General features: G+C 40.3%; 1 protein-coding gene across 1 annotated transcript in view; it reads left to right on the top strand.

Annotated features, from left to right (window-relative positions):
* The window catches only part of PGR (progesterone receptor), a 42,348-nt gene that overhangs the window by 12,288 nt on the left and 2,910 nt on the right, over positions 1-27,150 (top strand). Inside the window, exons 3-6 of the mRNA XM_054164630.1 lie at positions 3,631-3,747; positions 15,752-16,054; positions 17,687-17,831; positions 21,935-22,065. Coding sequence (XP_054020605.1) covers positions 3,631-3,747; positions 15,752-16,054; positions 17,687-17,831; positions 21,935-22,065 — 696 coding nt within the window. The remainder of the gene's footprint in view (positions 1-3,630; positions 3,748-15,751; positions 16,055-17,686; positions 17,832-21,934; positions 22,066-27,150) is intronic.

Raw genomic sequence — 27,150 nt, forward strand, 5'->3', positions numbered from 1 at the left:
GGAAAACTCACATGAAGGTGTAATTTAGGTGCTTGTGACTGTGGCTTTTTTTTGTACTCCTGAAAACAAGGAAGTGGTTGGTAGTAAGAATCAAGAAGTGCCTGAGATTTTATCACCACAATCTTGTGGGGAGGGTTGGGCTGGCAGGGTTTTGGCATTTTCTTGCTTCCCTTTTTTTTTTAATGCTTGTATTATGGGGGTGTTGTGGAAGAGATACAAGTGATGGCATAATGAAGATTAAGTCATTGGTCATTGCTAGATTTTTAAAACACAGTTTATGAAATAAACAGGAATGAAATAATGTTTGCTTTTTGAAGATCAAAGCATGTGAAGGGTACAATGCCTGAATGCCAGTTAACAGACTTCTTTTTTTTTTCCTGTGGTATGCACTGAACAGAGTGTTTAATAGTCTAATCTTCAGCTCCAGAATGCATGAACACTGAAAAGTAGTTTTCATAATTGTACGTCATTTGCAATTTGTTTGGCCAATGTGAAAAGTTCTGTTGAATCTTGGGAGTTACAGTAAGCAGTTTGTGATGTGTTGTGTAATGTTGATGTAATTAATGCATTTTTAATTAAGCAGGCATTAGGGCTACTGACAACTCCTCAGTTATGAAGAGGTTTTTAAGAGCTGTGTAGCTGTAAAATTTTGTGATTTTATTTGTGATGCTTAATCTTAGATACGTATATTTAAACACTATTATATAAACAACAGAGGCTGTTTAAATGTGTATCAGTATAAATCAAGCTGTTAACTTCTGTTTCTGCCGATAATTTCCTGTTCCAGCAGGAACAGTGTTGCCATCGCTGCTTTTACCCCAACTCTTTAGCCTTCTTTTAGCAGTTAAGAGCACACAGTTGGATGCTGAGTACGCAAACCACATGCTGATATCAGGAGTGAATTCTAAATATTGACATCATTCTGGGATGAATGAAGAGTTCTTTGAGTGCTTGGAGAGTGATATTTCATGATTTAGTAGCTCAATCTTGTTCTGTGCCATGATAGCAGGAAAAGTACAACGTCAGTTCCTATAGCATTGTCAACTGCCTGTGAACATTTACTGCCATACTGCAAATACAAAGTCCATTTTTTGGTGGACATGGATTAAATGGACTCAGACCATGTTGTGTAGAGTCAAAGCATTCCCTAGAAGAGGTCCAGAAGGGATATCTTTTTGGTTTTTTTTTTAGGCACCAAAGAACCAAACCAAAACACCCACAAACAAAAGTTAACCTATGCTTGAGTGTTTCCTTGTAAATTAACTGTATATTAATGCATCAGAATGCCACAGAGCTGAGATAATCTTATGCCTCACAGATTTGAGTTATACTAAGAGCATTAAAACTGCTGTTGCTTATCAAAAGCATTTTTGTAGCTAATAAGGGTAAATCAAGACAAGGAAAACCTGCAAGTAATCCCAAGGAAGGTATGTTTAAAGTAAGTGTTTTGCTTCCTGGTCTACTGCCAAAAGCAAGACAGATTTTTAGTCATTCTGCTACTTCTGTTGATGTTTGCTCCAAAAAGGAATCCAGATTAGAATTAATGGGAACATTAATGAGAATCCCATCTGATTTAATACATTGTTTCATTTGAAAATGTTGGGCAGCGTGTGAGGCAAGGGTTTTTATCTACCTCTAATAAAAAAAGACTGTAATAAAACTGACTGTAATTAATTAACTGTAATAAAAATGAATTTCAGGTAATCAGATTTCTTTACTTCAAACCAACCAATTTCTTCTTCAAAGTTTATGTGTACAAAAATAATTATTGAAAAAAATAAGAGGTGAGCTCAAAAACTTCATCCAGTCTTTCAAATGGTTTAGCACTAGCTCCTTTCTTTTGTTAGAATAGAATGTTCTTCCTCCTGCATTTTCATCTGGGGTTTCCTTTTCAATTTGTCTTTAACCTGTGGAGAAAAGTTACTGGTGAATCATTGCTGATTTTTGCCACCAGCAGAGAAAGGACAGAACGTGGTTACAAAGGAAGCTGAATAACAGCATCTGAGTAGAATGATCATCTCAGTTTTGTTTGCTGCTGGTAACATCAGATGGCTACCTCAGAATAGTACTCATCTAGATATTAGGGAAAATTCAAAAAGTTTAGTATTGATGTCTATTTTATTTGGAGGTCCACATCCATAATAATTCATTAAAGATGCAGCCATCATACACATGTCTGCCTTTTTTGGATCCATTTTGTTGTTCTCTGGAGAAGTACTTGTTTATTGTTGCTGTTGTTTTCATGCTAGCTACAGGTAAGAAACTTAAAATAGAGAAATGCCAGGCACAATATTAAAGTTAAACCTCACAGGCTATACCTGGGCTTGATTTGACAGGCTATGTGAAAATTAGCTTTGATTTCTTCTTGCTTAGATACTTAGCTTTGTTTACTTATTCAATATAAAAATCCAATCACAGAAATTGTAACTATTGTGGTAAAGCATAAAAGTAAACCTTTTGTCATTGTCTTCAAGTGAAATTTGGAGGTATAACTGAAGTTTGTGTTCAAAAGAATGTCAGGATATCAGCTGATTGTTTTTTTCTCTGCTGGAAACTAATTTCATTAAAAAGATTACATTTTAATATAGTAATGACAGGCTTTCCCTAACTAAGTCCTCCAGAATTAAACAATAGGTAGCCTGAACCAAAAAGTTGCAGCTGCCTTCTGTTTGTGCTTTTTGACTGTGCTGGCTGCATCTGTTCAGCTGCTATTTGAGCAGGTGTAGTAAAACAATCTCCTTCCCCATCAGAGGTAATTTACTCTGCTTCAGAGGGTTTTTGTTTTTGTTCTGCCCCAACTTCTTAATAGAGTTTTATGTTGGAAACTCCCCATATCAATTCAAGAAAAATTTACTTCAGTTCTTTAATTGCAGGAGCAATAACTTGAAATAAGTGTGAAATAAACAAACTGATCTCCCCTCATGCTTGATTCTCTTCCAACCTGGTCTGGTCTGGTCTGGTCTGGTCTGGTCTGGTCTATTCTATTCTATTCTATTCTATTCTATTCATTTGCAGTGTGCACAGCTCCATAAAACTGGATTCACAGAATCACCAAGGTTGGAAGAGACCTCAAAGATCATCAAGTCCAACCTGCCTCCACAGACCCAATGACTAAACCATGGCACCAAGTGCCACGTCCAATCCCCTCTTGAACACCTCCAGGGACAACGACTCCACCACCTCCCTGGGCAGCCCATTCCAATTTAGAATCATAGAATCAGTAAGGTTGGAAAAGACCTCAAAGATCATCAAGTCCAACCTGTCACCCAAGACCTCATGACTACTACTAGACCATGGCACCAAGTGCCACATCCAATCCCCTCTTGAACACCTACTTAAGAACTTAAGAAATAATAATAATACTTAGGAAATAATTGATATCTGTTCATACTGTCTGGTAACTATTTTGGAATTTCATAGATGGAAATTTCACTCTTAAACAGGCCAAATAAATTATTAGATTTAAATAGAAATGCAAGGTTACTTGAAAGTTGCCATGAAATGAAGAAGTCCTGTAAAGGTTCAAGTACTTATTTTGACTCCTCTCTTATTTCTGGAACATTTATACACAGAAATAATTTTGCCACGTTAGAAAACAAAATATTCATCTTGTTTTCCTCTTGCCTACAGGGCAGCACAACTATTTATGTGCTGGAAGAAATGACTGCATAGTTGATAAAATTCGTAGGAAGAACTGTCCAGCTTGTCGCTTGAGGAAGTGCTGTCAAGCCGGCATGGTCCTGGGAGGTGAGCTGCTTTCCTAATCTGATTCAGTCAAGAGCACTACCTTCAGCCTGTTGAGTTTAAGCAATGTTACTTTGATACTGTAAAGGAAAGAGCCACATTAAAGTGCTGTTCTTTGCAGAATTAGCTGATGTTTTAGAATTCCTTAAATCTTTTTTTCTTTAGTGAATATCACAGAATCACCAAGGTTGGAAGAGACCTCAAATATCATCAAGTCCAACTTGTCACCACAGACCTCATGACTAAACCATGGCACCAAGTGCCACATCCAATCCCCTCTTGAACACCTCCAGGGATGGGGACTCCACCACCTCCCTGGGCAGCACATTCCAATGATGAATGACTCTCTCAGTGAAGAACTTTCTCCTCACCTTGAGCCTAAACTTCCCCTGGCACAGCTTGAGACTGTGTCCTCTTGTGGTGCTGGTTGCCTGGGAGAAGAGACCAAAACCCTCCTGGCTATAACCACCCTTCAGGTAGTTGTAGACAGCAATAAGGTCTCCTGTGAGCCTTCTCTTCTCCAGGCTAAACAATCCCAGCTCCTTCAGCCCCTTCTTGTAGGGCTTGTGCTTGAGGCCTCATTGCCCTTCTCTGGACACATTCAAGAGTCTCAATGTCCTTCTTAAACTGAGGGGCCCAGAACTGGTCACAGTGCTCAAGGTGTGGCCTACCCAGTGCTGAGTACAGGGGCACAATGACTTCCCTGCTCCTGCTGGCCACACTATTCTTGATGCAGGCCAGGATGCCATTGGCCTTCTTGGCCACCTGGGCACACTGCTGGCTCATGTTCAGCCGTCTGTCAATCCACACCCCCAGGTCCCTTTCTGGAAATTCTGAAACAAAAATGGATTTCTGTAGGAGTCTCTCTCCTCCTGTGTACCCTTAAATTCATTTTCTTGCAAGGGCTGGAATTGTGTATTTGGTGTATGCCTGGGTGTCATCCTGTGCAGCCTGATCTAGGTGACCCTGCTTTGACAGAGGGGTTGGACTGGATGATCTTTGGAGATCCTTTGCAACCCTCATTGCTCTGTGATTCAGTGATCTTGGTTACACACCACTGGGAGATACCCTGTTGCTGAGAAGATCCTGTGCTGAGACTTTTTAACCACAATTATGAGAGTGGTGGAACACTGGAATGGGTTGCCCAGGGAGGTGGTGGGGGCCCCACTGCTGGAGGCACTCATGGTCAGGCTTGATGGGGCTCTGAGCAACCCAATGTAGTTGGGGATGTCTCTGCATGCTGCAGTGGGGGTGGACTAGATGTCCTCTAAAGGTCCCTTTCTACCCAATGCATTTTATGACTTTATGATTCTATTTATTAACAATTTTGAATCAGAAAATGTGATTTAAATAAAAACTAAAGAAGCAAATGGAGATTGACACTCCAAATCAGGATTCAGCACTGTCTTCTCTTTTCATTTGTGCTCTCCATCATTGCTTTGGGTACATGTCAACAAAATTATACCCTTCTGCTCCACTAAAGAGGGTCAGGTAGCAGTTGCACCAACATGACAGCTTTCATATTAGATGTTGGGAATTCTCATCTTTGTATTAGTTGTTGCTGTAATGGATTTGCCTTTTTCAAATGTAACATTAAGCAAAGCTGAGCACCATGCCTTTGAAAACATACAGGGAGAAACCAGTGTGGGATCAGGTAGTCACATTGCAAGTTTTGCTGTATGCAGGAATGGTCCCTAATTGTCCTGTAAGTTTTTCATATTTTTCATGAGAACTTGTAAATGCATACCCAAGATTAGAAGAAAATGGGTATATAAATGTGATAGAAAGATTATGTTCTCAAAAGGAATCAAAGGAAGACAAGCCCCTACTTTCTTTCTAATACCATTTATTTTAGTGTATCAACATCTCTTTCTATTTCTCCATTTCATGTATTTTTTATCCCTGAGCTGACATTATGTACTGTGCATCATTTAATTATCTTGCTGATCTGTGTGCATTCATTAATCAAAGCATGTAATATTTTTTTGATTGATATTTTGATTGTACAGCTCTATGCTTTCAGCTTCTGTACTGTTGTATGCAGCTGGAGTAATCTGCACACATGGCCATTGTGTCATTCTTACATTTTATACCTTTACTGGGGATGTGAATCAGTAGTTCCTAAACAATGAGCAACTCTTGCTAGCTTTTGGCACTTCACATGTAAGCAGCAGTGCTGCAGCTCCAGAGAGCAGCTGGTGGGATGAGGTGATGCTGCAGTATTCACTGCGTTCTGTGGTGTGCCCCTGAACCTCCCTAGACCTTCAGCACTGCCTCACCTTTGAGTCATCTTCTCCAAACTGCATCCCTGGCACCTCACAGCACTAGGAACAGAGTAACAAGAGCCATCAACCTATTTGATGTCTCTGTGCCTTGGTGGGTCAGTGCCACCTCATTAAAAAGGCTGACAGGCATATTGGTAGTACTGGACTGGATAAGAGAGACAAAAGGAAGAGTATGTTCTTTGGTATGCTTCTCAGAGAGAAGTGTTGTTTTAAAGCTGGAGTAGTAGTGCAGTACAGAGTAGTGCAGTATTGCTACAAAGACAGAGCCTAAAGTGTTGTTTACTCATGCTTGGAAGAGGAGAAATCTAAGGATGCAAGGAACCACAGTGGGCTGTGGCTTGGCAAAGGTGGTACCACCTCCTGGTGGTAGATAAAATGCCTGTCTTTTAAGGATTGGGACTTGAAAAGTTTGAGCAACTTGATCCATAAAAGATGTCCCCAGCAGGGAAGCTGGACTGGATGATCACAGAATCACAGATGTTAGGGACCTGGAAAGATCATCTAGTCCAACCCCCCTGCCAGAGCACACTGGAACACATTCAGGCAGGTTTTGAGTATCTCCAGAGAGGAAGACTCCACAAGCCCCTGGGCAGCCTGTTCCAGTGTTCCATCACCCTCACAGTGAAAACATTTTTCCTCATGTTTCCATGGAACTTCCAGTGCCTCAACTTTCACCCATTGCCCCTTGTTCTGTCATTGGGCATCACCAAGAAGAGCCTGACTCCATCTTCAAAGGCCTCTTTCCAACCCAAACCATTCTGTGATTCTAACTGGTGTAAAGTAACACAGGTCTGTGAACTTTGCACAACCATGAGTCTGATGATGATCTAACTTGAATTTTTATATGTGACAGCCTGGACAACACTAAAAACTAAGCCTCAAATATTTTAAGGTCATGGGCAGCACTGTTTTGACAAGCAGAAGAGTATGTGGTAGCTCACTAGCATAATGTCCTTCTGCTTCAGCATTGTTCTGCACAGAAATTCTACACAGGAAAGCAGCCAGAAGGCTTGACTTGGTCTACATTTTGCATGTGTTTATGGATGTTTTTTAATACAGCTATTTTGCTCTGGATTTAGGTACCTAAACCTGAAAAACCAGCATGCTTTTGCAATATTGCTGAGATGGTATGTCCTCATTAGTGTGTCCTCATATGAGGATGTTATAGCCTTATACTTGAAGCCAAAACGTGAGGGTAAAGGTGCGCTAATTCTTAGTTCTTTACTATCAGGTATAAAGAGAGTAAAAACTTTCTCTTTGGATCACTTTTTTTCTCAGCTATGACTAAGCAAGTGTGACTTTATTGCTAGGTTATCTAGCCAGTTTGTTGTGTTGTTCAGCCTTTTTCTAAACATACCTAATCAGTGATGATAGGTTGGACATGATGATCTCGAAGGTCTCTTCCAACCTGGTTTATTCTATTCTATTCTGTTCTAAAGCTGTCTTCTAGTTTTTGAGGAGACTCTTCTAGTCTAGTTCTCAGAGAGTCATGGCATATCCAGTCTCTACCCTGATATCCTCACCTACCCCATCTTCTGGAAAGAGGTGCAAACAGGACATAGAAGAGAGCAGTGAGGCAGTGGAAAAAGGGAAGTATCAAATGGAGCCAAGGCTGTAACATCTCTACTTTTTCTCGGCTGCATCAGGTCGAGTGTAGCATTTCAGGTGCTTTTAGCAATGTCAACAGTTCTGAGGGGATTGGGAAGCTAACTATTCTGTGCAGCTTGAACTGAAGTGCTTAATGCTGAAAGGAAAAGAAAAGGCAAATGTAGGCCAGAAAAAAAAAGTGAGGTGAACTAGAGTGAGATTATATTATTTGTGAGGATTTAAAGTTCAGGCTAAGAAAAAAACCCTCAAGAGAGATTTTAACTGTAATGTGCTTTCTGCTGTCCCTGTCATCATTCTTACTTTTGCTCTTCTGACATTTCTTGCATTTCCTTTATCTTAAAGGAATCTTAGAGCAGTGTTACAGCTATCTTGTAGCAATATTTCTTGCTGTGCTGGTCAATGCAGCATGATTCAGGTATGGAATACTACTGCAAATAGTTTTCCCCAGGACACGAGTGTCCGTAATCAAATTTCCAGTTCATGGAACAAATTACATTCTTATCTATACCTTTTGAGTATTTTCAACTAATCACAGCTGTACATGCTTTAAATATTTTCTTATGTTTACAACCTGTATTATACTTGAGGATTTTTTTGTGTATTTTCTGGTTTCTGCCATTCAGAACTTACATAGCTGTGCTTTTGCTCTTTTCTCCTGCTACTTAGTTTCTTGATGCTAGCCTGCAGTTACTAAACACAGACCTCCATTACTGTTTAATCAAAGTGAGAAAGGCTAAGGTATTACAAGGTGTTAACTACAAGATACTAAAGACTCTTTGGACATTGGAACAGGCTGCCCAGGGAGCTGTTGGGAAACCCCATCCTTGGAGGTTTTTAAGGCCTGGCTGGATGTAGCTTTGGGCAACCTGATCTAGTGTGAAGTATCCCTGCCCATGGCTAGGGGGGTTGGAACTGGATGATTCTTGAGGTCCCTTCCAACACTAACAATTCTATGATTCTGTGATTAATTAAAGCAAACTTGCTGCTGGGAGAAGTACACCTGCCAGTCTCAAGCTGCACCAGGGGAGATTTAGGCTGCATGTTAGGAAGAAGTTCTTCATAGAAAGAGTGATTGGCCATTGGAATGTGCTGCCCAGGGAGGTGGTGGAGTCACCATCACTGGAGGTGTTTAAGGAGAGACTGGATGGGGTGCTTGGTGCCATGGTTTAGTTGATTAGGTGGTGTTGGATGATAGGTTGGACTCAATGATCTCAAGAGCCTCTTCCAACCTGGTTAATTCCATTCCATTCCATTCCATTCCATTCCATTCCATTCCATTCCATTCCATTCCATTCCATTCCATTCCACCTTCCACTGAATGTTAGCGAGTGGCAACCATGTAGAGAGTAATATTACATTACATTGATAGTAGTTCCATTTTTTGACCCTAAGTACAAAGCCATAAAGTGAACATGAATTGATCTAAAATAAATTGTAGTCAGTTGTAAGTAAATTACAGAACAGTGACAAAGAGCTTTAGCAACTGATTTCCCTATATGGACTGTTTCTTCTTTCTTAATATATATAGGGGGAAATTATAAATGAAAGCATGTATTCCTTCATTCCTTAGCTGTTGTGCTCTGTGAGAGTATTGTATTTGATGTTTATAATCTCATAACTGGACATGTTAATGCAGACCCTTTCTAATCTTCTACCTAATAGGATAGCAGGTAGCTGGGTCAGGTCCTGGAATAAACAAATACTCAGCTATCAGTGAATCTGTAATTTTCCCAGGCTGAATACTGCAAATTTCCTGTTAAGCTGTACTGGTCAAGTCCTGCTTTCTTCATTGTTTCAGTCAGCTTTGAATTCCTGTTGCAGTGGTCACATGCAGAAAAAATTTGAATTACTTTCCAGGCAATCTTTTCTGATACAGCTTCAAAGATTTTATTAAAATCAAGGTGTATCACTCCTACTTGGCTGCTGTGCCCTTTTATTTTATACACACCATCCTAAGATCGTTCTGCTACACAAAATACAAGAGCAGAGTGACCTTAGAGTCAGAGCCATACTGTTCTGTCAAGAATAATAAATTATTGACATTTTTCACTGATTACAGGGTATGGAGAACGATAGTGAGACTCGAGACTTTTACCAGGCTCTGTGTACCTAGCTAAAGCAGAGCACATAAATCTTTAAAGAACACATAGAATAGACCAGGTTGGAAGAGACCTTCAAGATCATCGCGTCCAACCCATCAACCAATCCAACACCACCTAAACAGCTAACCCATGGCACCAAGCACCCCATCAAGTCTCCTCCTGAACACCTTCAATGATGGTGACTCCACCACCTCCCCAGGCAGCCCATTCCAATGGCAAATCACTCTCTCTGTATAGAACTTCTAACATCCAGCCTAAACTTCCCCTGGCGCAGCCTGAGACTGTGTCCTCTTGTTCTGGTACTGGCTGCCTGGGAGAAGGGACCAACATCTGCCTGTCTACAATCTCCCTTCAGGTAGTTGTAGAGAGCAATAAGGTCACCCCTGAGCCTCCTCTTCTCCAGGCTAAGCAACCCCAGCTCCCTCAGCCTCTCCTCATAAGGCTTGTGTTCCAAACCTCTCACCAACTTCGTTGCTCTTCTCTGGACTCATTCCAGCAAGTCAACATCCTTCCTAAACTGAGGGGCCCAGAACTGGACACAGTACTCGAGGTGTGGCCTAACCAGTGCAGCGTACAGGGGCAGAATGACCTCCCTGCTCTTGCTGGCCACACTGTTCCTGATGCAGGCCAGGATGCCATTGGCCCTCTTGGCTGCCTGGGCACACTGCAATACAGAATAATGATGATGAGATAAAAGTAGTCTTATGTGTAAAATTTCTTTATGCTTTCTGGGTATGGGTAGTGCCAAGACACCATACACATGCTGTTTGTAGTAATGGAGGGTAAGGGAACTGTGATCACTAATAAGGTGCTTGGGTAGCTGGCTGTCTCAAAGCAAATTACTGAAAACATTTATAAAGAAAAGGTGTGCTGCCTAAATAGGCACAGAGAGGTTCTAATCTTAAGATGAAGAGTTGCTGGAGCAGGTTAGTGTTGTTTACACTTTATAGTACTAGGTAGAGACATTTGTTTATTGTACAGCAGGAACTCCTCTTGATATTTCTGTGAGCAGCAGTTGAAAAACAAATGTGTTGTCAAATCTCTGATGTCTTCCTTATGTCCTTAAGAGTCTGGATTACTTTAACATGGTAGATGGGAAAGTGTACTGTGAGTTATTAATAGTCACCTGTGCAGTAGGTAGGCAACAAGTGGAGTTTCTTTGCTTACAGCTGTTGAGCAATATAATCAGAAATAAACACATAAGCAATTCTGCAAACCAACGTGACATTAATTCTGATCCTTTTAATCACTTGGAAACATGAGTACTTATTAACTACTAACATTTCCATGTGACAAGCACTCTGTTTGGTTTCTTTTTTTACTTGTTCTCTGAACTGTAAAAGTATCTGAAGCCATTATTTCAGAAAATACCTGAAATCATTATTTGTGAACTATCAAATGCATTGTTCCTTCTGTTTTCCTTCATAGCTAAACAATAGCAGTGGGAAATTCCCAGCATGTTTAGGACTATGTATAGCTTTGTTTTGATGGAAATTGGCCCCAGATCTCTTGTCATAATATATTGTCCATTCTTTGGGGTTGGACTTTATTCTATTTTTTTGGGTTCAGCTGCAGTGTAAGGTGTAAGCTTGTGTGTGGCTCTGTGCTAAGGAGTCACTGATCAGAGATGTTTGCATTCTGACCACAAGTGATCAAATGAATATAAGATTGGGGTTCCAAAAGGACTGGGAAGAAAGGTTTTTTGCTTCTTGGAGGCTTCATGGAGTAGGAAGGATGTCCCTGGACAACTTGGTGCCATGGTTTAGTAGACATGAGATCTTGGGTGATGGGTTGGACTTGATGGTCTTTGGGGTCTCTTCCAACCTTATTGATTCTATAGCCAACCCCTGACAGATCTCTGAGATCTCCTCCTAGAATTGTTTGGAGAGGAGGAACCAAAGCAAGATGGGCAGCCAGTACCAGGACAAGAGGACACATTCTCAGGCTGCGCCAGGGGAGGTTCAGGCTAGATGTTAGGAAAAAATTCTATACAGAAAGAGTGATTGCCCATTGGAATGGGCTGCCTGGGGAGGTGGTGGAGTTGCCATCATTGGAGGTTTTCAGGAGGAGACTTGATGGGGTGCTGGGTGCCGTGGGTTAGTTGTTTAGGTGGTGTTGGATTGGTTGATGGGTTGGACACGATGATCTTGAAGGTCTCTTCCAACCTGGTGTATTCTATGTATGTATTCTATGTATCTTGCTCAAGAGACAGTCAGCAAAATCATGCTGCAAAGATGGAGTTATTCTGCCAAGTTTTCCAGTGGTTAGTGATTAATTATCTGAGTGCTAATGATGAGTCCAACTGTGGTGGACCTGAATACTTAGGTGTTCAAGAGGGGACTGGATATGGCACTTGGTGCCATGGTTTAGTAGACATGAGGTCTTGGGTGAAAGGTTGGACTTGGTGATCTTTGAGGTCTCTTCCAACCTTATTGATTCTATGATTCTATTCTCTTCTATGATTCTAAAATGCCCTCAATTTAGTGAGGTTTGACCCCAGGCTTCTCCCATTGACAAGTGTTACTGAAGAGCCCATCACCCATATTAGTATTGTCACTGAAGGGTTTCTTGAAACATTGTTTAGTATGCTCCCTTTAGGTTTTAATTATTAACACCCCCCCAAAAAAAACACCCTAAAAGTTTTAATTATTTAAAACGGTTTCAATTTAAACTTGTGGTTGTTTTTTTCCCCCCATTTTTGTGTGTGAAATGCACACAACTTGAACATGAAACTTGTGGGGGTTTTTTTCTCAAAGCAGATGTTGGCATCTTAGATTGTTTGTCTCTTCAGTCCTGTCAGGTTCACAAAGAAAAAGGATTGATTTCTGTCTCCAGGTATGAGAGTGTATCTCAAGAATAACTAATTTAAGTAATAGAATTTGTTCTATATAAAGGATTTGGAAATGACATAAAAAAATCATCCCATGTTTGATGCATTAATCTTGCTTGAAGTTATACTACCTATGTAGTAATGAATGTTTTCAAAAGGTCAATTTAATTCTCTGGAGTGTACATCCTAGTTCTCCCCAAATGGAGACATTGGATTTTCATAAAACTTCCTATGAAGAAAATGGAATAGACATCACCCTAAGAAAAGCCATTTTTAGTCAAACTTTTCTGGTTTGGTGTGTAGTTTGGAAGGCTCTGACTTCTCAAGGAGGATGAGTCTAACGATTCTAGCATCTCTCCATTCCTTGCATAAACAGTTGAGATTGGATTCAGAGAATGTGCTGAAGTTCAGGTGCACTTCCCTACTCTTCCCTGCACTCCCCACCTTTTTGGTGGAGGTTGCAATCTAACAGCACAGCACTACTTGTAACTAAAATAAAAAGAGGGCAGCAAGAGACAGAGAAGTCTTTGTCCTCCTCTTCCTTAGGGGTGTGCTAAGTTCCCTTGTCTAATCTTTGACTTGTAAGTAAAAGTATCAAGTTTTCAGAGGCTTTCACCTCCTGTACTTTAGAGCAATTTTTGCATGCTGCTATTTTATAATGGCAGTAGCAAACTGCAGCTTTTATAATGCAGTTTCTCAGTGGCTCAGCAGTTTGATAGGCCTGGACTTTCTTCTCATCTGGTGAAATTTGGTTCACCTCTTTTTCTCCTGTTGTTAAAAGTATGCAAAACCTCAACAAGTCAAAATAGCCATCTGATTTTTTGTGCTGGTTTTTCTAACCCAACCTTCTCCTCCTTTATTATTTTCTTTAAGGTTGAAACATGTCAACTTTATTTTTCTTTGTTAATGACTGATTTACCTTTTTGTCACCATCCTGTATCTCTTACTGTACCACACATCTAAATCAGAACATAAGTATCAGTACCTTTATTGCATTTTTAAATCATTTTTTCACTAAGCCAAACTTGTTTGGGAGAACTAATGATCTAACAAACTTTTTCATCACTGTTAAGGATCAGTTAAGATGTTGAGTTGCTGGAACATGTCCAGAGAAGGGCAACAAAGCTGGGGAGGGGTTTGGAACACAAGCCCTATGAGGGGAGTCTGAGGGAGCTGGGGTTGCTTAGCCTGGAGAAGAGGAGGCTCAGGGGAGACCTTATTGCTGTCTATAACTACCTGAAGAGAGGTTGTGGACAGGTGGGGGTTGGTCTCTTCTCCCAAGCCACCACCACCAGAACAAGAGGACACAGTCTCAAGTTGTGCCAGGGGAGGTTTAGGCTGGATGTTAGGAAGAAGTTCTTCATAGAAAGCTTGACTGGCCATTGGAATGGGCTGCCCAGGGAGGTGGTGGAGTCACCATCACTGGAGGGATTTAGGAAGAGACTGGATGGGGTGCTTGGTGCCATGGTTTAGTTGATTAGATAGTGTTGGGTGATGATGATCTCAAGATCTTTTCCAACCTGGTTAATTCTATTCTATTCTATTCTATTCTATTCCATTCCATTCCATTCCATTCCATTGTAATTAAAAGGAAATATGCAGCCACCTCTACATGGATCTGTCTTCTTGAAAGTTGTGATGTGGCAGTATGTTCCTGAAAGCTACTATCTTTGAGCCCCTGAAGGTTTGATTTCTCTGTGTCAGACTGTTCCCATGAAAAACAAAAATTGATGAGTTTCTACCTCAAGCTCTGCATTTCCATAGCCATACCAGATGCAGTATCTGTGCTTATTTTAGGAAGACACTTCAGCTATTTATTTCTTTGTTTAGTTAATGCTCTTTAAACTACTGCAGCTTTTAAACCATTTACAGATTCGCAAATAATGAGAAAGATAACTTCTTCTTTAGGAACTGAAGGGTTTTGTTAAGTGATGACATAAGATTTCAGAGTCATTTGTTGGCATTTCACTCATCTCCTGAATTTTCTGTTTTCTTTCTGGTAAAAAGAAAGTAGTACATTACATACCACCTTAACAGCATTTAGCCACCAAACTGAAATGTCCTTATGGAACTGGAGGGAAGGAATTTCTGTGTGTAGTAATTGATAACTATCATTTTTGTTTCTGAGTAGTAAAGAGAAGAAAGAAACTGTATCCTTAATTAACATTGAATAGAGACTGATCTGTAGAGCCAGCTGGCTCTGCTGTCGGCATTTGATTCAACAGTGGGAACTGAACCAGAAAACACTTTCTGAGGTTACTGTAACCTAGAATTCATGGCAATAATTTTACTGGGTGGGTGCCATTTATCTCTTAGTGAAGGGAGGAGAATATGGAGCAACTCTGAAGAATTTTCCATGGTTATTTCTTAATTATATAAATAGTCAAAGAAAAAATAGAGAAGAAAAGAAAAAAATAAAAGAAAATGAGAAGAAAATAAAAGAAAGAAGAAAAGAAAAATGAAAAGAGAAAAGAAAAGAGAAGAAAAGAAAAAAGACAAAAGAAAAGAAAAAAGAAAAGAGAAAAAAAAGAAAATAAAAAGAAAAAAAGAAAATTAGAAGAAAAGAAAAAAAAACAAAAAAAGAAGAAAAGAAAAAAAGAAAATGAGAAGAAAAGAAAAAAGAAAAGAAAAAAGAAAAAATGAGAAGAAAAGAAAAAAGAAAAGAAAAGGAAAATAAAATGAAAATAAAAGAAAAAAGAAAAGAAAAAAAAATAAAATGAAAATAAAATGAAAATAAAAGAGAAAAGAAAAAAGAAAATAAAATGAAAATAAAATGAAAAGAAAAGAGAAAAGAAAAAAGAAAAGAAAGGAAAATAAAATGAAAAGAAAAGAAAAGAGAAAAGAAAAGAAAAAAGAAAAGAAAATGAAAATAAAATGAAAAGAAAAGAGAAAAGAAAAGAAAAAAGAAAAGAAAATGAAAATAAAATGAAAAGAAGAGAAAAGAAAAGAAAAAAGAAAAGAAAGAAAAGAAAAAAGAAAAGAAAAGAAAAGAAAAGAAAAGAAAAGAAAAGAAAAGAAAAGAAAAGAAAAGAAAAAAGAAAAGAAGAAAAAAAAAGAAAAAAGTGTATCCTGAAGACAGTTGTAGTTACTTTGTGTAGGTTAAAAGTATAATCCAGCAGTACTGAAAAATGTGAATGTTTCTGGTTAATTCTTTTTAACTGATCCACAATTTTCTTTTGCAGGTCGAAAGTTTAAGAAGTTTAACAAAATTAAGGTCGTGAGGACCTTAGATGTTGCACTGCAGCAGCCAGCAGCCCTCCAGGATGAAAGCCAGTCCCTAAGCCAAAGGCTGTCCTTTTCTCCAAATCAAGAAATACAGTTTGTTCCCCCAATGATAAGTGTTTTACGAGGCATTGAGCCAGAAGTTGTCTATGCTGGTTATGACAATACAAAACCCGAAACACCAAGTTCATTGCTGACCAGTCTAAATCACCTTTGTGAGAGGCAACTGCTTTGTGTAGTCAAATGGTCTAAATTGCTACCAGGTAATAGCACTTCTTGTATCTAGTGAATTCTAGTTAAGCAAACGTGTCATAGGTGAGCAATCAAAAGCAAACAGAATTGTCTGCTTAACAGATTCTAAAATGATTAAGCTTCTGGTTTATCAGATTAAATGCATTTTAATAGGAGGGCACTTTTGAAGGAAGGCATCTAAATATTTCAATTCACTCAAAAAACCCAAGCAGAAGCCCAGAGAGTTCCTGGGTGTGGTTGTTAGAGCTAGTCTTTCACCCCAGCCCCTCATAGTGTGTGTGTGTGTGTGTCTATATATATATACACACACACATATATATATATACACACACATATATATATATACACACACACACACATACATACATATATATGTGTGTGTGTATATATGTGTATACACACACACATATATAAAAATTACATTTCTGCATATTCTTTATTCTCACTGAAATAAAAGCAACAGAGAAAATTTGTCATACATAGTACCCGAAGTAAAGGAATTTATGGATTCTAAAAAGGAAATGTCCCTGTTATGTATGTACATGTACTACATGCTCATAGGGGCCCAGTCTTGGGGCATATAAAAATGTCTATATTGAGCAGGAAGCCTGGAAAATATGGTTTCCTGTGAGCTCAGTTTGGCACTTCATTGCCACATGAGAGGGGAGTCCCTATCACTGCCCTTCCCCCTTGCAGCTTGTGCTTGTCTAAACCTCTTGATTGAACTGATTCATCTCAGTGAGTGAGAAAAAAGCAACCCTTCTTTTTTTTTTAACCCTTTACAGTTTTCTGATGGCCTCATGAGTTGAATCAGTACATTGAAATAGCAGGAATGCTAGAGCTAGCTGGAAGGAGGTTACAGGACCAGGAAATCACAGTATCACAGTATCACCAAGGTTGGAAGAGACCTCGAAGATCATCAAGGCCAACCTGTCACCACAGACCTCATGACTAAACCATGGCACCAAGTGCCACGTCCAGTCTCCTCTTGAACACCTCCAGGGATGGTGACTCCACCACCTCCCTGGGCAGCACATTCCAATGGCAAATCACCCTCAGTGAAGAACTTTCTCCTCACCTTGGGCCAAAACTTATCCTGGCACAGCCTGAGACTGTGTCCTCTTGTTCTGGTGCTGGTTGCTAGAGAGAAGAGACCAACCCCTTCCTGCCTACAACCACCTTTCAGGTAGTTGTAGAGAGCAATGAGGTCTCCCCTGAGCCTCCTCTTCTCCAGGCTAAACAATCCCAGCTCCCTCAGCCTCTCCTCATAGGGCTGTGCTCAAAGCCTCTCCCCAGCCTCGTTGCCCTTCTCTGGACACGTTCAAGTGTCTCGATGTCCTTCTTAAACTGAGGGGCCCAGAACTGGACCCAGTGCTCAAGGTGTGGTGAAGAATGTGACACTACATTCAGTGTCAGAAAGCTGTTAGATTGATAATTCATAGCAATCCTTCAAGTTACCAAAGAGAGAAAACCATCAAAGGGAAACACACAACTGAATATGCTTCTCTTTATAGTGAAATGCAAGAAAAATACACATATGTGGATATTTACTGTGTTACAGCTGTACCTTTTGTTAAGAACACCAAGTCCTTGCAAGCTGCCTGTGTTGAATAAAGTCTCTTAACTTTCCCTTTCATTTGTAGGGTTTCGGAATTTACATATCGATGATCAGATAACCCTCATCCAGTATTCCTGGATGAGTCTAATGGTGTTTGCAATGGGATGGAGATCATACAAGCATGTCAGTGGTCAGATGTTGTATTTTGCACCAGATCTGATCCTAAATGAGTAAGTAGACTCTGCTGTTGCATAATGTGAATGACATTTTGAACCGAACTTGGGTCAGCGTGGCTTTGTCGTGGCCGAGATTTCGTTGGTTCCTTGTTGTGCTTCAGAATGAGTAGCAGAGGAAGGTCCTCTGACCCTATTAAAGTTTAGGTGTTTGAATAATGTTTCAATTTTCTAAGAGGAAAGCAAAAATAAAAGAATTAGGCTGTCAGAAGATTTACCTGAATTAATCTGAATAAGGCATGAGTTAATCTTTAATAAATGGAACTAAGTGGGATTTTCTTTGATCATTATTGTTTGGGTAGCTTATACACATTGTGCATAGTCTAAATCCTCAGTTTTGAGACCTTTCTTACAGAACTGGTTTTGAAAAGGACATTTATTGTTAGAAAATGGTAATAATTTTGCAAGAAAGAATTTTAATATCAAGGATAAAATACGTGAGACTGCTCTTTTCTGGCTTAAATGAGGAGATTGTTGCCTTGTATTTTGCTTCAGTGCTGGTAAATTCAGCTACTCTTAATTTCAGTCTTTGGTAGTTCTTCATCTCTGCAAATTAGTATAGTCAAAGGTGTAATTTTAGAGACTTTGGTTATAGTACATGGGAGGTTTCCAGGAAAAGTAAACCATAATTTTATCTCCATATTTATTTTTCCTGAACATGTTTTTCTTAGCTGTTTTTTCTTATAATCCTGAAAGAGCTACTATGAAGGGAAGTGAAACAGCTTTTCTTGTAACACATACCTGTCTAAGGGTTCAAAGATGGATTTGCAGAAGATCTAGGCACCTGAGTTTAAAATCCACAAGCATTCAAGTTCTTGCCAGTGGAGTTCTTTACAGAAAATATTCTTTAGAGCAGGCCAGGTAGCTCTTGACCTTTTAATTTCCAGAGGACAGTAAATCACGGTGAGGTTACAGAGTAATGAATTTTTTCCTCTCCCATGTGTATTAATTATTTTGTACACACTGAAATACTTTGAAGGGATGAGACTGAGAGAACTTCTGGCTGTATTCTGTCCCAGCATAGTCTGTGATATGTCTCATGGTTACATTCAGAAGAAACTCTGAGATGGCTCTAGACAGCAATGGCATGTCTTGGAGTGTTGCCCCGTGTGTGTACCACTGCTGCCACCTTGTGAAGAAGACTTTAATTACTTGACTCTGGATTAGAGTTGAAATTTAGGAACCTTGATTATAACCCCTCATAGACAACTTCTTACGTAGCTCAAGACCATCTAGATTTAGAAGGAGGTATTCTCTTAGCTGTAGAACACCTCATCAGAGTCATATTAGAAATGTTACAAAGAGTTAGACATGCAAAGTAACTGGCACACTGAATAAATTAGCTTTTAGATCAATAAAATGTAAGCATCTTCCTTGTCTATGATGATATCTAGGATTGTACTTCCATTATGACTGTAAGCAAAACTGATGAACACTGCCAAAACATTTAACTCCTTTTGCCTCCCTGCCCTGATTGTGCATGCCCATGATTTCACTTAAGATGGATCAAACACTATCTGGCTGCATAAACAGATAAGAAAATTACATGCTTGAGAAACACCCCATAAAAATCTCTTACTTATCAGGTGGAGGATGATTGCTGATCTGACTCTGTGTGGGAGAACAGGCACTAATGGCAGAGCAACAGAAATGCACACCTAGAGGTGGAGAGGGATCATGGAAATTCCTTCTGCAGAGGCCACACACAACTGAATTGCTTCAAAATGACCATGAAACCACAAGCCAAAGATTGTTTCACGGCCAATCTGTTGTTTAGCAAACAGAGTTGTAGCGCTGCTTGGGAATGACTTGGTTCAATAGCATCAATTTCAGACCAAGAAACACAGGGGAGTTAGTTTGACAAAGATTTTGTGACTGATCCTGCAAGCAAGCAGGTCAAGGGAGGTGATTCTTCCCCTCTGCTCTGCTCTGGGGAGACTTCACCTAGAGTACTGCATCCAGTTCTGGAGCCCCTATTACAGGAAGGATCTGGACATGCTGGAACATGTCTAGAGGAGGGCCACAAGGATGATTAGAGGGCTGGAGCACCTCTCCCATGAGGACAGACTGAGAACTGGGGCTATTCAGTCTGGAGAAGAGAAGGCTCCATGGAGACCTTGTTGTGGCCTTCCAGTATCTTAAGGGGACCTACAAGAAATCTGGGGAGGCACTTTTTAGGGTGTCAGGTAGTGATAGGACTAGGGGGAATGGAAAAAAAATGGGTAGATTCAGATTGGATGTTAGGAAGAAGTTCTTCACCGTGAGGGTGGTGAGACACTGGAACAGGTTGCCCAGGGAGGTGGTAGAAGCCCCATCCCTGGAGGTCTTTAAGGCCAGGCTGGATGTGGCTTTGGGCAACCTGATGTAGTGTGAGGTGTCCCTGCCCATGGCAGTGGGGTTGGAACTAGATGATCCTTGAGGTGCCTTCCAACCCTAACAGTTCTATGATTCTATGATTTACTGATATTTACACTTTGCAGTGTCTGAGGCATCCCTGCCTCAGAGGTTGGACTGGATGATATCTAAGGTCCCTTCCAACCTAAGCCATTCTATGATTCTGTGATTTACACACATACTGAAAGCTGCTGTAGTCTTCATAGAAAATAATTAGGACTAGAGACTACCAGAAAGGAATAGAAAGGGAGATTTAAAGTAGATACAGAAGTAAACAGTCTGTTCAGACCTAACAGGTCAAATGTCTATGTTTACGTCATTTAAAAGCTGCTACAAGCTATCAGATGTTAAACAAAGCTGAAAGAGTTTCAATTTAAGATAACAATAACACTTAAAAGAAACAAAAAGCAATTCATTGAGTAAAGTTTTCTATTCATGGAAAATATCTTTGTTTTCATTGTTGAGGGTACTATCTGCAGTCAGGTTGGAATGCTGATCTAAACGTCACAAGGGGCAGGGATGGGGGCAAAATGTGATCTTGTCACTGGCAAAATGCAATCTTGTCCTTGTTGCACCTAATTCTTCTGGATTGGAAAACACTTTGTAAAATTAGCCCAAGTTACAGGATCTTTAGGTTATTGCACCATGAACTCAGTCTAGTTTACAAGCTTTGTAATGCTGCTGTTGCCTTCCCAATGAATAGATGCAATAAAACAGTATACCACAGTCTCAAAGAGAAAATTAAACCTGAAGAGTTTTATGTATTGTCTTGCATGATTTGTGCTGTTTACTTCCACTGAAGTTTAGAAAAGGCTCTGTTAATGACTAAGTGTACTTTAAAACATTTTTGTATATATCTAAGTGTAACATTTGAAGCAGTTTTGTTAATGCCATAAAAGGCTGCAAAATAATATAGTTGCTGTTAGCAGTATGTTAGACTTGCAAAGGATTTTAATGCAGACACTTTTGCAAAGCCTAAGAAGGCATTTTCTTTCCACTTTCAGGTTTATGCTTTGAAGTCATAGTATCATAGTACCAGTCAGGGTTGGAAGGGACCACAAGGATCATCTAGTTTCAACCCCCCCTGCCATGGGCAGGGACACCCCACACTAGATCAAGCTGGCCAGAGCCTCATCCAGCCTGGCCTTGAACACTGCCAGGGACGGGGCCTCAACCACCTCCCTGGACAACCCATTCCAGGGCTTCACCACTCTTCATGGTGAAGAACTTCCTCCTCACATCCAGCCTGAATCTCCCCACCTCCAGCTTCATTCCATTCCCCCTAGTCCTATCACTACCTGAGATCCTTTTTACAGAGACTGTAAAAACCTTATCAACCTCCTGAAGAAAAAGGGGGGGAAAAAGTACTTCCTATTGATCATGAGGGTGTTTTTAATTAATGAACCCCTTTCTTTTCTGGTGCTTAGAATCTGGATTTGATAGCCTCCAAAGTTTTTTCCTCTGGGCAGCAGTAACAGCTTACACATCCAAACTAACAGCACACTGCAATTTAAAAAGCAGTGTAAGGACAGAGAAGTCAGAAGATTGGTTTTGTGTATAACCTCTTGTGTTAATTTCTGTGATGTGGAAATTAAACTACTAGCAAGGCACTTTCTTCAAACAATTTCAGAGCTGTTCTTTTTCTTTATTTTCATGTTTTTTTTTTAATGCATCCTTTTTTCTTTAATACCTTTTCTGGGTGTAAGACAGAGGATGAAGGAATCATCGTTCTATTCCCTGTGCCTGTCCATGTGGCAACTCCCACAGGAATTTGTTCGACTTCAAGTTAGCCAAGAAGAGTTCCTGTGTATGAAAGCACTGTTACTTCTCAACACAAGTAGGTGCTTTTATTTCTTTGTAATACATCACTAGTAATAGAATTTTGAAGCATGTTGTTTAGCTTGACAATTGCTGAGCTATCTGGCTTAACAAGTGGAAACTTCTTTAGGAGGAATGTTAGTATTTCAAGACCTAAAAATACACTTTTTTTCCCTAGTGTTTATAAGGAAGAAATAACTTGTGATTTATTGTTGCCTTTATTCTGTGTAAAGACACTGGGGAAATGTTGGATCCCTTTTGATATATCACTATACTGCATTGCACATTTTCAAATCAACTGTGAAGTATCTCTGCCTGGAAGGCCTTCATCCTGAATGATTCTGCACAGATACAAAACAAAACAAAAGCCCTTAGAAGCATTAGAAATCTATGAAAAAATATTGACTGCATTGTCAGAATTGAGGGCTTTATCTTGGCCAACAACTTAATGAATGCTTATGTCAAAGAGTTAGGAAATTGGAGATGGTAAACTCCTAAGATTTATTCAACTTCTTGTAGATATAAATAGGTCAAGTTCAACACAGATATAAACAAGAGGAAATGTTTTTCTTCCCTGGTTTGTTTCTCTGGGACAGAATCTGTGATCACTTTTAATCTTACACATCTTTTAAAGAATACAGTATATAGCCTCATTACACTTCAAATGAGAAATGTGGTAGTTATAAAACCATAGAATGGTTTAGGTTGGAAGGGACCTTAAAGATCATCTGGTTCTAACCTCCCTGCCATGCACAGGGACATGACCAGGTTGCTCAAGGCCTCATCCAGCCTGACCTCAAACAAGTCCAGGGAGGGGGGCATTCATGACCTCCCATGGCAACCTGTTCCTTGGCAACCTGTTCCAATGTCTCACCAGCCTCAATTGAAAGAATTTCTTCATAATTTCCAGTCTAAATCTACCCTCTTCAAGCTTCAGTCCATTCCCACTCATCCTATCACTACCAGCCCTTTTAAAAAGTCCTTTCCTGGCTTTCTTGTAGGCTCCTTTTCAGGTACTGGAAGGGTGCTATAATGCCTCCCTGAAGCCTTCTTTGCTCCAGGCTGAACAGCCCCAAATCTCATAGGCTGTCCCCACAGGGCATGTGCTCCAGTCCTCTGATTATCTTTGTGGCTTTCCTCTGGACCTGCTCCAGCAGCTCCATGTCCCTCTTAACACTGCATATGGTACTCTAGGTGGAGTCTAACAAGAACAGGGTAGAAGGTCAGAATCACCTCCCTCATCCTGCTGGTCACAATTCTTTTGATGCAGCCCAGAATACAGTTGGCCTCCTGGGCTGCAAATGTACATTGCCAGCTCATGTTGATATTTTTGTCAACTTGACAACCCCAAGTTCTTCTCATTGAGACTGCTCTCAAGCCACTTCTTGCCCAGCCTGCATTTGTACTCTGGATTGCCCTGACCCAGATGTAGGCTCTTGCAATTGGCCTTGTTGAGCTTCATGAAGTTGGCTTGGGCCCGCTTCTTAAGCCTGTCCAAGTCCCTCTGGATGGCATCCAGAGTTTCTGAACTTATCTTCCAAAATCTTTCCTAAAGTACTAAAGTGCACATCTGTTGAGGCTGTAATTATTAGTTATGAATCCTCAAGCAGAAAGTTTCAAAATGGTACTGGAGCTGTTAGAAATGAGAATGAACACCTCTGAAAATGAAGTAGAAAGAATGGTGAAGTTTGGTTCTCTGCACACAGGCAGAAAGGGACCTGGGGGTACTGATTGACAGCTGGCTGAACATGAGCCAGCAGTGTGCCCAGGTACCCAAGAAGGCCAATGGCATCCTGGCCTGTATCAGGAATAGTGTGGCCAGCAGGAGCAGGGAGGTCATTCTGCCCCTGTGCTCAGCACTGGTTAGGCCACACCTTGAGTCCTGTGTCCAGTTCTGGGCCCCTCGGTTTAGGAAAGATGTTGAGCTGCTGGAACGTGTCCAGAGAAGGGCAACAAAGCTGGGGAGGGGTTTGGAGCACAGCCCTGTGAGGAGAGGCTGAGGGAGCTGGGGTTGCTTAGCCTGCAGAAGAGGAGGCTCAGAGGAGGCCTTATTGCTGTCTAAAACTACCTGAAGGGTGATTGTAGCCAGGTGGGGGTTGGTCTCTTCTCCCAGACAACCAGTACCAGAACAAGAGGACACAGTCTCAAGCTGTGCCAGGGGAGGTTTAGGTTGGATGTTAGGAAGAAGTTCTTCCCAGAAAGAGTGATTGGCCCAGAAAGAGTGGAATGGGCTGCCCAGGGCGGTGGTGGAATCACCTTTGCTGAAGGTGTTTAGGAAGAGTTTGGATGAGGCACTTGGTGCCATGGTTTAGTTGATTAGATGGTGTTGGGGAATAGGTTGGACTTGATGATCTCGAAGGTCTTTTCCAACCTGGTTAATTCTGTATTCTGTATTCTCTGTACTTGGGAAGGCAGAGGAGAGATTTGCAAATCCTGCATGACCTGCTTGTTTGCTGTACAAAATTTCAGTAAAAGATAAGGAACTAAAATGTATTCCCTCTTCAGCTGTGTTTGGCTGGTATTTGCATAAGCTTGTGCTTAAAAGAGAATTGATCTCAGCAAAGCACAAACAGTAAAGATTAAATTTAACTCATTTGAAATAAAAATCACTAAAATAACAGCAAAAGCACCATGAACTCTGCTAAAGCAATATATAACACCAGTTGCTTTGGTGTAATCAGAATATATTCCTATTTTAAATGTTTTTGTCATAAATGAACTCTGAGAGGGAATTTTAGAGGGAAGTTTTGAATTTCACTGAAATTTACATACACTATGATGTTCCAACTACCCATTAGTGTCCCAATAAAAAAGAGCACACCTAACTGTTGCTGAGGCATTTAGTAAATGTTTGGTACTGTTTAAATGTAGCTACACAAAAGTATTTTCCAACAGCCATATAACCTCATTGTTAAGATAAAGCGGGGTTTAAGACTTTTATTTTAGTCATGGTATGCATCTTAATCCTCTTTAAATGTGAAAGTTTGGCCATTCCACGCTTCCATACACTAACAGTAAATCAAGTCTGAATTTTAGAATCATAGGATCAACAAGGTTGGAAAAGACCTCAAGTCCAACCTCAAGTCATCCAAGACTGCCATGTGCCATGTCCAATCCTCTCTTGAACACCTTAGTCTTGAATAGAATAGAATAGAATAGAATAGATTTAACCAGGTTGGAAAAGACCTTTGAGATCATTGAGTTCAACCTATCATCCAATCAACTAAATCATGGCACCAAGTGCACCATCCAGTCTCTTCCTAAACACCTCCAGTGATGGTGAATCCACCACCTCCCTGGGCAGCACATTCCAATGGCCAATCACTCTTTCTGGGAAGAACTTCTTCCTAACATCCAACCTAAACCTCCCCTGGCACAGCTTGAGAGTGTGTCCTCTTGTTCTGGTGCTGGTTGTCTGGGAGAAGAGACCAACCCCCACCTGGCTACAACCTCCCTTCAGGCGTTGTAGAGAGCAATAAGGTCTCCTCTGGGCCTCCTCTTCTCCAGGCTATGCTGTCTTCTGTCAGATTTATTATTTAGATTAACTGGTGTTAACTTTTTACACAATGTTTATGAAACAGAAGTCTGAGTTAAGTACAACTACATGTCAGTTTCAATGCATTTCTAATGCTGAATCCACCTCCCAGCCTGAGTTTCAACATTACTTTTAGTTTTACAATTTTTCCATTGAGTTTGCTGTGGCTTAGACATTTTCTTTGTTGCACTTGTGACACTTGTAAATCTGTCTTGAAAGCAAAATTAGTCTTGGCCAAAAGGACCAAGATTTTTCTTTCCTGCAATTCTTTCCATTTTACAGGCTGTTATTTACCACATGTAACATGCTCTCTTGTAGCAGTGCCTCATAAGCTCTAAATAGGGCTCCATCTCACTTTGCAGATGTTTGATATAGAGGAACTGCAAAATCTTCTGCAAAAGATTTTGGCTGGGCTCTTGCCACTGAATAAAGCATTCAGAGTCTTTAAACATGTTCAGGGGGAAGGAACATTTCAGCTACCTGTGTTTAAATTGCATTTGTTCATGTAAGGCTTTGTAATTCTTCACTCAAATATATAGCTCAGTGGAGCTTCTTGTGATTGGATGGGAATGTGACCAAGCTTTAGCAGAATGCTAGGGGAAAAGGTCACTCATTCCTGGAAGAGATCCTTTACCTTAATTCATAATGGAGTCAAGAATAGCATCTACCTAATTCTGAAGTCCATCAGAATATCACTCACATGAAAAAGATACCATGGAAGTCTGTAAATCTATGATTAAGACATGCCTGGAACCACCTAGGCTTTGAAAGTTAAGCAAGTCTTTTTCCATGACATTACTTCTCCTCACTGTGAGTATTCATGCCTGTAGCACTTCAAAGCACATTGCATTTTCCACAAACCAGAACTTTCCTCTTCCATTCAGACTCTTGATGTAGTAGTGACACACACACTTTCAGAGACCTCCTTTGTCTGTGTGGCCTTGAGAGGCCATACTGAGTCAAGCCATCTCACCTAGCATTTCATCTCCATCACCTGCCAAAAGAAAGCTACCATGGCATTCACTGAAGATGGATTATCATTAAGTAAGGTGTTATAAACCTGCTTTCTGTAGAAGCAGTCAGTTTCTATTTTTATGTTATGTTTGAATTCTGGTTTAGTTAGGAGTCAGACCCTGACTTCCAGAGCCCAGCTCAGTGCTTAGACACTTGGTGTTTAAAGCAAACTTGCTATTTTTAATAGGATATTATGAGCCAAGCTGCAATCTGGGGTGGGGGGGGAAAGGCTGAAATGAAATCTGTTGTGGCCTAGTGTTAGTCATGGTCTTATACCAGATTGAAGATGTACTAAATACCTATATAGCTACCCTACCCAGTGGCTTATTTAACTATGTGAACTAGTTCCCATGATATTATTTTAGAGTCTATGGGATAAGTAAGTTTCTCTACAGCATAATTAATTTATTTCTAAGGGTACTTCTGAAACAATGAATATGCCTTGTACCCAAGACTTCCCTGATTCTTCCCCCTGAAGCAGCAAGCTGTGGCAACTAGCCCAGATGGAGATGTCTATACTGTAAAATGCCTAATATTTGGTAGAGTGACTCCTTC

Source organism: Dryobates pubescens, chromosome 10, assembly GCF_014839835.1.
Source record: "Dryobates pubescens isolate bDryPub1 chromosome 10, bDryPub1.pri, whole genome shotgun sequence".
Lineage (NCBI taxonomy): Eukaryota > Metazoa > Chordata > Aves > Piciformes > Picidae > Dryobates > Dryobates pubescens.